The sequence below is a fragment of the Echiichthys vipera genome (genome assembly GCF_963691815.1).
Source record: "Echiichthys vipera genome assembly, chromosome: X".
Lineage (NCBI taxonomy): Eukaryota > Metazoa > Chordata > Actinopteri > Perciformes > Trachinidae > Echiichthys > Echiichthys vipera.
In genome coordinates this window covers 23,042,609-23,055,406 of record NC_139825.1, presented here as the reverse complement: position 1 = coordinate 23,055,406, position 12,798 = coordinate 23,042,609, and the positions used below count along the sequence as shown (strand labels likewise).

Genomic DNA, 12,798 nt, shown 5'->3' with positions numbered 1-12,798 from the left:
CTAAAGTTCAGCACCTGTCTGATTGAGGAGCCACTTGTTACAGGACACAGAGGACAGGTTTCCAGAACCGATGATCTCCCTGTTCTGTGCTTCTGATAACCTGCCCAGATAAAAAAAAAAAAAAGCACACCTGGAATCTACTGTTTTATCTCTGCTTTTGTGCTCATAGACAGCATAGAGATGATTGTAGCAATCAATCACAGCCCTAAAATTACAATAAAACCAAAATGCACCCACACATACACACGCACAAACACACTCAGTGAGTCACATTTCTCCTTCTGTTATGATTGTATAGTAGCAAAATCGAACTATCACAACAAAATATTGGGTGGTTAAGATAATTATATCTCCTTAATTTCAAATGTCAGAAGTGACAATAAACACCGAGTGTGGCATCTAAAACTCCCTTCTCTGTACAACTGGAAAAGGCATGAATTTGGATGGAACTTATTTTACAAATCAAAGAAACTCACAGTAAAACCTATGCTTTTTTGACCCTCTTAAAATGGAAACATCTGATGCATATCCTATTGATCATTAATCAATCAAATTAGGCAATTATATTAGGCAATTTAAGAAGTGTTAACAGCCTTCTATTCAATTTTTTATTTTAACACATTATTTGTCTACTAGTGATGTTTCAAGTCTGTGATGCTTGAAACCGTTAAATTGCATACAGGCTCTTTACTTTACTGTTATCAAAACTGGGTTTCAATTTGAGGTAAAGATGATTAAAGAAATTGGCACGTTAGGAAATATGCTCATACACTACTCTCATGTCCCAAAAGACTGGAAACAGAGAGCTTGGCTCTGTCCAACGGTAACAAAATCAGCCTCTCAGCACCTCTAAAGCTCACTATTTAAACATGTTACATCTCCAGGAAGTCACTGCAACCAGCCCAAGAAATGGTCTGGCACAAAACTCCCCATAAAACCATGTATTATAATTTTATTTTTTCAGATTAAACACATCACACGTATATTAGCGAGCTGTAGCAGACTTTTTTTTTTACCTTCAGACAGAGCCAGACTAGCTGTTTCCCCCTTTCTGCAGTGTAACTTTGTATTTACCATACAATCTTCTCAATTGCCGAAATGTCGGACTATACCTTTAACAAAACCAAACCCTGGTGACTTGGACAGAACATGTAAACAAAAAAGGTCTTGAAAATTATAGCCCATCTGATACTGGATTGTTGAGTAAAATAACAAGCATAGCATCAGATGACAATATATATCTATATATGATGATTTCTGGACAGCAATGTAGCTGACATATATGTTAATACAGCTGATAATACCGGCCTCACCAATATATCAGACTATGTAATCACTTCATTGCCTCTGAATGATGGTGGCTTGTTTAATGATCAATAGGTTACTCACCTAAAACGGATGAACTATTAAAACTAGCTTGAAATTGTGAATTTATTTAGTATGTCACATTAAGCAACTGTTAACCTACATGATGCACACAGAGAACCAAAACCTCAGGTTACTTTGGGTTGAATGAATTTAAAAAGACAAAAAGAAATTGACTTCCCTGCTTCCACCTTCTTCTCACACTTCATATTCGTCTTGAAGTGCTTGAGACTAAGAAAAAAAAAGTCGCTGTACTCCCAAAGTCTGCTGCAGTGTGCCTGATCACATTGGTTGGCTATGAAAACGGATCACGATACTTACTGTGATCTCTCTTCCACTTTCTTTGTTCAATATCAAGTCTACTTAAACATTTAACACCCTGTTCAAAGTTATTGTAAACCTAACTTTACCATCAATTCAGCTGCAGTGGGGCCCACTTTCTCCCAAAAGTGACCAACGAGCACCATCACATTACTCACAGAGACGGCCTGTGTTTCTTAAAAACAACAACAAAAAAAACAAAAACATTTTTTTCTTAAAAAAAAAAAAAGAGAGAAACTAATCCAAGAGGCAGCTGAGGCCAATGTCAACACGAGAAGAATAACAAGCTGAACACGTCGCTCAAATCACATAACAGTTACGGAGCAGGGGGGGAGGTGGGGGGGGGTATACAGGGAGGGTGACGGGTGTGGACTTTGGAAGGCTGCTGGGTAGGGACGGGTAGAGGGGCTGGCTGAGGAGCTGAGGAGCATGTGGTTTAGACGTGAATGTGTTCTACTCGTCTCTGGACAAGTACATAAGCAATCACTGACATGTCCGACTAAATATGATTGTCTTCAAAGTAACATTTTCTAGTTATGTTTTGTTTTTTGTAAAAATGTCAGAAAACTGAAGTCTGTCTTTCTCCAAAGCTTGTCAAATGTTCTTCTGCATCCCAGCCACAGTGGCCTCCTCCTCCTCCTCCTCCTCCTCCTCCTCCTCCTCCTCCTCCTCCTCCTCCTGCAGCCTTCAGCTCAGCCTGGCTTCCACCTCCTCTCTATTCGCTCCCTTTTGTTTTGCACAAGGAGGTCTAGGGGCTAGACAATGGAGTCCCAATCAAAGTCATCCTGGATGTCATCAGCTGGCATGCGATGCATCTGGAAGTTTCTGGTAGGTATCATGTGCTGCTGGTTCATCTGTGCATGGTGGCCTGGAGAGAAGAGACGGAGGGAAAGTCAGATCCAACCAAATGTTTGGTTTATTCATAACAAAAAAACATTAATATAAGGTTTCATAATGAGCTGCAAGTCATTATTTTAATCATGTTTTTTTTCTGTGGCTTCATGTCACCTGTCATTGTGGGCCCTGCACTGTGGGGCATGTGGGGATATCCGGGAGGACCCATCATGGACATGCTCTGTCTGGTGTCCATGTAGAGATTTCCTGAGGAGAGAATCACAAAAAAACCTTGATTTTGTACTGTCATTTTACAGGAGCATCTCTGAATAATTATCCCAAATTATAGTTAATGCCCACAGGTGAAACGTCATACTTACTATTACTTATACACTGCTCTCTGGAGGTAGACTGTAAGCGAGTGCGTGTTTGAATGTTTAGCTCTCCTGATGAGCAGTTGGCACCATGCATGGTAGACTGTGCCACCACTGTATCTGTGTGTGTGTGTGTGTGTGTATCTGTATGTGTGTGTGTGTGTGTGTGTTGTCAAATGCTTTGAGTGGTCGGTGAATCTAGAAAAGCTCTATATAAATGCAGTCCACTTACCATTTGCACGGCTGGACACTTAGCTGTCTGACAAAATCAATGTTTGAACTGCTTTCAACTACACTGTGCTGTTTAAATACACGTGGCTCTCCTAAAACAGTAATCTTTGTAACTTCTGCATTTGGGAGTTTGTGAGTAACATGTCAACCCAAAAGGTTTAGAGAGCAAAGGAAAAATACTTATTCTGCTATCCAAATTGTGTTAATGTTTTTAGATGTTCCTCGTATCTTTTGCTTTGTTTTTTCTTCCTAATTTGAACTCTTAAGGCCTCTGAAAAATTATGCAAATAAAACCAAGGAAAACAAATCATTGTTAAGGCTGCACATGTTTTGAAGTTCATCAAATTCCCAATTTCAATAATATCACTTTAAAAACATTCTTACTGGTCCTTGGAATGAGTCCAGAAACAATCCTCATGTCAAAACAAAAACTACTCAAACTACACAAAGTCAATCAATCTGTGATATAAATAAGGTGATAGGGTTAAGGAGAGGGTGTTTAACCTGTGTTGAGGTGCTGGCTGGGTTTATTGGGGAGCATGGAGCCATGACAAACAGGAGACTGCACCGCGCCTTGTGGCTGGATTACACCGGTGCGGGCAAAAAACTGGTTGATGGACGAGCAGAGGTCGGCGATCTGGGTGGGTTCCAGGGACCAGTTGTTCAGCTCCGCTTGTCTCATACTCTCTCTCAATCCTTGGGGACGTGAAACACAAATTTATAGACCGAACAACGAGAGTTACTATTAGAGCTAGTGACAGTCTCTGTCTGCACTAAAATGCCTTTGTGACAATGAAATGTATGAAACTGCACCAGCCAACTGTCAAAAGAATATACATTTTTTAAATGAGAAACTAATTTACAGACACTAAGCAAAACTTTGGCTGCAATATATATTCATTATATCAGTAACCTTCAGTGGGTGCTATTTAAAAAACATCCTACCTTGCAATCTTAGACTGTAATTGGATAAACTGACCTGCTGAGCTCTGTGTTTTGGTAATTAAACCTGAAGGCAGTGTTATTTAATTGAAGAGCTCAGTTTAATTAAACTCATAATCAACTCCACAGTGTCAACACTTCAGCACTCAATCAAAAACTGGGGCAGTTCTGTACTATCAGCTCCTGCCTTTAAATGTTTGGGTTCCTCTATCATCTAAAAAAATCTTAATCAGATACATTACATGACTATTATTTGTTTAATAATTGTAAATGCAATAAGATCTATTTGTAGTGTCCAAAACCGCACCTTGAAAAGGTGAAAGGTCGACATCAGCCCAGTTATAGCTGCTAGCAATACGACAGCTTTCTTTCAGTGCATCCAGATTTGGGTACCAGTCAGACAGTAAACCTGCAACACACACAGCATACTATCTGTAACATTACAAGATAAGAGACTTGAAGGATACAGGTAATTCTAGTTCTAACACTAAGTTCACCCCTGGGACAAATACAGATTTAGTCCTAATTACAAAATTTATGGACAACTGCACAATAATTTCTGCTGTAATTGTTTTATACTGTTTGTTAGGTAATAAGGCCAGATGATGCATTTTTACTGTAGTCACATTTTTATAGCTGTGCAGGCAGTCGTAGAGTCAAATGAATGAGAAGGTAGCACCAAATAAAACACTCAGGCTTTTAAACAGTTCAACTCTGCGTTGTGGCCACTAGGAGGAGCCAGTAGACTCTGTAAGAGCAGCTGAAGTCACTGGATACAGCACTGCTTTGTTCTCACAACAGCGCAGATAATAAATCAGATGATGATTTACCGTTTAGCACCTTCAACAATTTCTATGTTTTATGACAAAACCTGTTCAGAACATATTCAGCTGTAACAGTGTTTGTCTTTGTTGACGTGTCTGTGTGATGAACATGATGAGGAGAAAACAACACGGTGAAGACGATGGCAGACAGAGGGTCTTACCTGTGTTGCAGGCCATCTGTTGCTGGGTAGGATGGGGCTGGTGGGCGAGGCTCTGATGCTGCTGTCCGTGTTGAGAAGGGTGCTGGTTGTGCTGCGTGTGTTGGGAGGGGTGTGGTGTGTGTTGCTGCGGGTGCTGGCCATGGGACGGGTGCTGCGATGGGTGCTGCCCGTGCTGGGAGTGCGCAGCATGCTGGGGGTGCTGTGGGTGCTGACTGTGTTGGCTGTGCTGGGCGTGTTGGCTGTGTTGGTTGTGAGGGCCGCCGTGCTGCGGGAGGTGCTGTGCATGGGGCGAACCGTGGCCAGGGTGGGCTTGGGCAGGATGGGAAAGGGGCACCTGACCACTGTTGGCGGGGTGGCTGTTGGGGTGGTTGTTGGGTTGGTTGTTTGACAGGCTGTTCTGAGTGCTAATGTTGCCCCCGGGGGAGTGCTGATAGGAGCAGGAGGTGTGGGTCTGCTGGGAGGAATCTGACGGAATGCCCATCAGACCTGCGAGACAAAACACACCAACACAAAACTTCATAACGGTACTGAGACGACAGAAAATGATCAACGTTTGTTTATCAAAAACATTGAAAACAGCTTAAAATCACATGATACAGATGTGTTGCTATTGGCTTTCTAGTCAAGGCTAACTTGCAACCTCTGTCCCTGGTCTTCAATCATTGTACATGTGTTGCATATATATATATATATATATATATATATATATACACACATATATATATATATATATATATATATATATATATATATATATATATATATATGTGTGTGTGTGTGTGTGTGTGCATATTTCACAATTCATGCCAAAATATGCATGTATGTGGAGAATTATATGGGTGTGTCTGTGTGCATGCATGTACAAAGTCTTTGAGTGTTTGTTTATCTTCATGTTTCTGTGTGAGTGTGAGTGTGTGTGTGTGAGTGTGTGTGTGTGTGTGTGTGTGTGTGTGTGTGTGTGTGTGTGTGTGTGTGTGTGTGTGTGTGTGTGTGTGTGTGTGTGTGTGTGTGTGTGCATGATCAAAGATCAGAGATTTCATTATCGATTCATTTCGCACTTTTTTTACCAATTAACAGATAAGTTGCTTTGTCTATAAAATGTCAGAAATGAATGTCAATACCAATCACATTTTCCAAGAGCCCCAGGTTACATCTTTACTCTTTGTCTTACCAACCAAAATCCCCAAATTATTCAAATTACAATTATATAAAACTGAACAACATATCAACAAAAAAAGAAGCCGTAACAAGCTAATGGCTTGGCATTTTTGCTTGAAAAATGCCTCAAACAATTAATCATTCTTAAATTGGTGCAGATTAATTTTCTGTAGATTGACTAATCGTTCATGAAGCAAGTATGCCAACATCTGCTAGTTCCAGCGTCCCAATTGTGAGGATTTGCTGTTTTTCTCTTATCTTCTTCTCATTGTAAATTGAATATATTTGGGTTTCAAACTGTTTCTTAGGACAGAAAAAGCTATTTGCAGATGTCACCTTGTGCTCTGGGAATCGTTGAATCTAAAAAAAATAATTGACAAATGGATTGATGTTGAAAATATCTTTACTTGAAGCCCTACAGTAGCTGGTGAAATGAGACATCAAATTCTAACACAAATGTCAGTCACACGGTTTCCGGCTTGAGGTGTAATCATATAATGCACTTCAGCACAAACGCAAAGAGAGCCAGGCTCGTCTCGTGTAAAAACAGCCACTTACATATATCTTAACATCTTACAATAATGGGATCTGCACCTCCCGTGTTTAAGTAGTCCTACACTTGAGACAGACCAGCTGCCATTTTGTTGTATCAGGGAATGACTCAGCATCAGTTGTGTCTCTGAGGTTCATAAGCCTGAGCTGCCGTTGCCTCTCCACTCCAGCTACACAGCTTTGGATTGTCTTTGACAATTTCATTGTGCTGCTACACGGCTCTTTAACAGACATGACTGGAGCATGAACATCTGCACACCCAACTGCAATCATCTGAGTGGCAGGGAGTGGTCTTAAGAGGCCCTGTCCTTCACAGCTTTGGCACAGTAAACCTATTTCACTGGAGTGCTTTTAGAGCTGACTCTCGCCCTGCACCTCCACAATCGGCACGTAACACTCACTGCAGGGGTGACAAAGGTGCATCTCTTATCGGCACAGAAAGCCCATTGTCCAACCAGGGAAATACAGAAAGCAATTAACGCGGCACCAGAATAATAATGCGGCCTCATTACCTATTATCAAAGCCAGTGAATTAGCTCACTGTCTACAGTGGCTGAGTGTGAAATCCTCTAGCTCGATTATTTACGCTTTTTAATTGCTAGAGCTTGTCTGACTAAGAGATTTCACTTTTATGCGCATAAAAAAAGGTAACAACTTTGAAATAATGAAACATAGATGATAGATTAAAGGAGAGGAACTCTTTGAAAACATTAGCATGAAATGCATTTGATTTTTGAAAGTAGGTTATACACAGAAAGCTCCGTCTACTTTGCTCATAACCCGCTTGTCAAGTGCTCTTTGTTTATCAGTCAATCAGATTACAAGCAAAAATGCATTTTGTTCTGCAGGGACTCACAAGCTTTTGGAAATCTGTGCCTTATCCGCTACTATATATAATATCATACAAATTCCCAATCATTATGATAAATGAACCTCAAATCCAACAGCTTTACTGAGGACTTGGGCATCCTGCAACGTCCTCGACTCCTCTGATGAAACAAGGTCTACATGAGAAAACATTTCAAACACTGACAAGACACAAAAAAACATTTGAAGGCAATTTGAAAAAGATGAAGCAAGAGCGATGGCGTATCAATTTTAAATTAAGCATTACATATATGTAGTAACATCTCTTACATCCTCTAATCAAATATTTAAGATGTGAACTCTCAGACTCTGCTTCTGAATATGAAATGAGACCTTCTACACGTTACTCTGGCAAAAGACCATGATAATACTTAGTCTGTATTTGCAGTAAAGGCTAGTCAGCCTGTTGAATACCTGCTCACTTCTCTGTAAACCTAATTAGTGCCTAAAGACTCTCTATAGCCCCAGCTGGTAAGAACAAACCAACATTAGGAAAATCATTCTGATCGTTTCTTGATAAATGAAGCTTAGGCTCTTTATTAGATTTCCACTTGATACTCCCATGAGCCCACTCACCTTGTTGGCTGAAGGACTGCTCAAAAACAGACTTGTAAAGGCTGCGGAAGGAGGCACTGAGATCTTCAAATTCAGAGAACAGGAGCTGCTTGTCCCTGTCTGGCATGTTGTACTGGGACTGGGGGGGCTGCTGGAGGCTCATCGACTGGGACACGGGCTCTGGGTGACTGGTCACCTGGAGAGATGAGGAGATTAAAAAAAAAAAGCTAAAGATTTACAAAAGCTAACAGCACTATTGAGTGCAAAATAAGAACATGTTTAATCTTTAATTTGTGATAGATTTTTGTGAAAGTACACTGGCTACAATTCTGCTACATCACAGACTACTGTACAGGAACTACTGATCTAAAGAGGAGCTCACTATAATCATCAAACATAAACATACACCAAATACATACTTTTCAAAAGATACCAGCCCTGATCATCTGGTTGTGGAGCCACAAAAACAGAAAACAGAAAAACCTCTCGAATATCCAAAGCAAAGTTTATGGTTTATGTGATTGTTCGCAGTAAACAAGCAGGTAAAATATGAGGATTAGGGCTGGGTATCGCCACTGATTACCTGATTCTCTACAGACTCTACAATCAGTGAGCATTGAGTGACCAAAAAAAACTGTCCAAGTGCTTTCTTTAGTGCATCCTGAAAAAGGAGATGCCAGTTTTTCCCCCTCGACAAAATTTAGCCTGACTTTTGAGCGTTCTTTAGCCTCCTTCCACACAAACTAGCATGATTGTTACCAGTGGATTCCTCAGGTCATTTAGTTTCACATGATACACACATTTTCCCTCTAGCTTAAAACAGAGCCTGCTACAGCCTCTTAAAAGATTGATTTTTGGATTTTATCAATCAATATCGGATCCTTCAATGAAGATCAATTTGAATCGGAAAATAGATTTTTTGAACCCCACCCTAATGGGAATGTTTTGAGTCTATTGAAGAGGAGCCGCTGTAATGTTGTTTCTATCTGAAGAGGTGTCAGTCAAACAGCATGTAGTGAACAATCATGCAGACTATAATAATCTAGGTCAGTGCTTAGTACCTCCTTGGCTCACATAACATTAAGAGACCAACTCGAATGGACACAAACCCAATACTCGGGTGGCCAAGCAAAATGTATTTAAAACAAAATCAATAGCAATAGCTTGTACAAATAAACAGCCATTTCATCCATGTATTTGTGTGGGCAGTCAATGTTATGCACTACCCGAGGTGGGAGACGGCAAGCAGCGTTCCCCCCAGCAACCGGTTTGTCTACGAGATTCAACACAGCAAGGGCTGCGATGCAAAACCATCACTACTTCACAAAGCAAGACCTGACCAGAGTCAACTCAGTGGGGCTAGAATTACAAGAGAGGTCACATCCAATTTTTGATCATAACATCTTCCTCTTCCAAGAAGTGGGCAGGCTGTTGAAGTGCACAGCTCACAGTCTGGCTTGGGTAAGAGTGAAGAGGTGATAATAAAGCCAGAGTGTTTACTGTGAGCTGCTGGTTTGGCTGTGAGAGAGAGAGAGAGCACATCCATCAGGCTGAGCCGATCGATGCCCAGCGCCTGGAGCAGTGAGCGCTCTAGGATGCAGGAGGACCACACCAAAGAGGGGGCATCTCTGGTGGGAGGACATCAGAGGAAGCGCTTTTCTTTGTCTGGCTTCCAGGAGCATGCACATTTCTCTCTGTTTCCCTTAACCCCCTTCCTGATGTTGTACTCCAGAGCATGTCCACCCTGAACCTCGGTCTATTGCTGTCTATGGCTGGCTCCTCTGAAGAAAGCCTCCTGGGGCTTTCTGATCAGATGAAATATGGGATACAGTAAACTTTCCAAGTCGGGCGGTGTTTCATTTTCAATCATTTTCTTACTGTGGCTCCCTCACAGCTTGAAAAATGTGGATAAAATGAGAATGTATCAATTGGCCTCAGTGCTAAACAAATCATCAACTACACCACATTTATATAAATACTTTGTTACAAATATACAAGTAAGAGACATTGCTAAGCTGCAACATCAACAACCAGAATTACCTGTGTCCTTTAAGGAATGGCAAAGCAACAGTATATTTGCAGAAAGGCAACGATGAGGCTACAGCAGGACCTTATTTGTTCTGTCTTTGTACTAGTGCAAAGTGTAGATTGATGAAGAGGAGAGGTCCTTGGTCTTACCGGTGTATAGCTGTGCACACTGCCCACACTGTTGAGATTGACGGAGGCCAGACTCTGATCGGACAGGCTGTTGTTAAGGCTGCTTCTTGGACTATCGCTCCCTTCCTGGTCTGTGTTGTACAACGCCACCTGAAACACATACATGTACATTAGCTTATTCTCTCAGACACTCACACAGGCAAACTGATGGTGTAGCATGTAAGCATTCATTTGAATAATTTTGGTGTAAAGTCATACAATGAATTTAGTATGGAAATGTAAAGCGTGCGTGTGCATGCTGCACGCAATGACATGTCACAATAGAAGACTACCTGCTTTCTCATTTTATTGAGAGTGTGCATCAGACACAATGTGCTGCTGAACATCCACCACAGCCACTAAGGGGTTCAAGCTGAATGTGTGAAGGGGTCTGGAGACAGCTGAGACATTCCTATCACTAAAGGTCACACTACTGGCGATGTCGGCCACATCTGCTCACCGAGCGCAAATCCGTTTGGGACAACTAACAAAGGATTTCAGTGCAGCCGAGACACTGACCTTTCAATATAGCAGCGAAACTAGCCGAAGCACTTCAGGATGACAATCTTAATTATCGTCTAACAAGGTTTAGCCCTCCCACCCTTCCCAAATAAAGTGCACTGTCAGACAATTAAGACAATAGTTAGAAGAACGATCCAGATAATGAATAATAATGATACCCACAGAGAATTGTCCATGTGTTGAGTTTTGTATTGTGAGAAAGGAATGGCAGTAATGCACTGATGGTGTTGCTTGCTTGGTGTGTGTGCATGTGTTTGTGTGTGTCCGTCCATGACTGAGTGCAGCATGGTGGCTTCTGCTCATCACTGTGAGTGGAACAGAGTGGGCTCTGTGCTCAGCACAATGAGACAGCAGTGGCAGCAGCCTTCAGGCAGGCAGATTGGCCGGGCCCTGCCCAGCACCCAGCCTCTCAGCAACAGCAGTTGACTGAAGCTTCTTGTCTTTCTGCTGAGGTGCAGCGAGCTACCACAGAGGCCATGAGGAGGCAAGGAAACCCAGGGAGCCTTGAATGCCTTTTCTGCTCTAACTGATTTGCTCGCTGACTAACACACTGGTACAACTCCAGGACGCACACATGCGGAGTGAGAGCTTGCGATCACATTAAGCTGTTAATATAACGCTTGGCTCCTGAGCTGGTAGAATGAGATAGAAACAATGCAATTTTAAAAAAAGCAGAGCGCAAATGCTGAATCTAGGCAACACTGTACAAGGAAGAGGGGTGAGGCTGAGGGAGAGGAGAATAGGGGGTAGTAAGAGAAGCTCATTAGGCAACTCTAGCCTTCCTCCACTCAGTGTGGGCTTGGCTCCAGTGTTCATTAGTGTGAAGGGGAACTCAATGAGCAGCTAAGACCGAAGGCTTAAACATCGTCTACAAACTCAGCCCTACGATGCTAATCAAAAACATCGCGCCACAGAAATATAAATGTTATGTGTAATGAAGTCATAAAACAGGCTTTTAGCCTTAAGTCTCTCACCGCAATCTATTTTTACTCCACTCACCCATAAAGTGTGATGATTTCAAAACCTACTGCTCAGTGGTTTATGCAGACCCCAGAGTCCCCAGAGTGAAGACACCCACTCAAGCACACACCGTCACAGACAAACACCCAGTCACATCTCATCCTCGTACATAGAAGCATGCACAAACATATGACAGACGTGCATTTTTACAGCTACAGATGCGCTAAAAGGTAGACACACACACACACACACACACACACACACACACACACACACACACACACACACACACACACACACACACACACACACACACACACACACACACACACACACACACACACACACACACACACACACACACACACACACACACACACACACACACACACACACACACACACACACACACACACACACACACACACACGCGCGCGCACTCACGCACTCACGCACTCACGCACTCACGCAGGCGGGCAGGCAGGCAGGCAGGCATGCTCATACAGGCAGGAGCGGCTCCACAGTAAATACTGTGTACGGTGTAAGCTAGTAGGCGAGCGAGTCAGAGTTCTATTCTTAGCAGTGAATTAAGTAAAAAGCCAGAGGTGTCTTTTACATGGGGGCCCTAATCTGGAGCTTGAGACATGGATTATGAAATCAAAGTAAGATTGGCCCAGGTGTCTCTCCAACAATGGCAGCCAGTGTTCAGCACAATCACTGCATGCAGGATTGAATAGACAGATGGAGAGAGAAGGAAGGGATATGAGAGAGGTAGAGAAGAGGGGGGGAAGGCCAGACTATTCATCAGCAAACACACTTCCAACAATCCTCTCTTTCCCTTCATCATCACACTTCAGTGCCAGAGTCTCATCACATTCATGCCAACGTTTAGGGCCGAATCAGAACACAACCTTTTTGTGTGTGTGTGTGTGTGTG

The 12,798-nt window shown here is 42.3% G+C and overlaps 1 protein-coding gene across 1 annotated transcript in view; it reads right to left on the bottom strand.

Annotated features, from left to right (window-relative positions):
• Positions 1-2,422: 2,422 nt before the first annotated feature.
• The window catches only part of foxj3 (forkhead box J3), a 71,016-nt gene continuing 60,640 nt past the window's right edge, over positions 2,423-12,798 (bottom strand). Inside the window, exons 5-11 of the mRNA XM_083938942.1 lie at positions 10,363-10,491; positions 8,206-8,380; positions 5,053-5,538; positions 4,375-4,476; positions 3,630-3,821; positions 2,695-2,787; positions 2,423-2,554 (exon numbers count right to left, since the gene is read on the bottom strand). Coding sequence (XP_083795068.1) covers positions 2,442-2,554; positions 2,695-2,787; positions 3,630-3,821; positions 4,375-4,476; positions 5,053-5,538; positions 8,206-8,380; positions 10,363-10,491 — 1,290 coding nt within the window. The 3' untranslated portion in view covers positions 2,423-2,441. The remainder of the gene's footprint in view (positions 2,555-2,694; positions 2,788-3,629; positions 3,822-4,374; positions 4,477-5,052; positions 5,539-8,205; positions 8,381-10,362; positions 10,492-12,798) is intronic.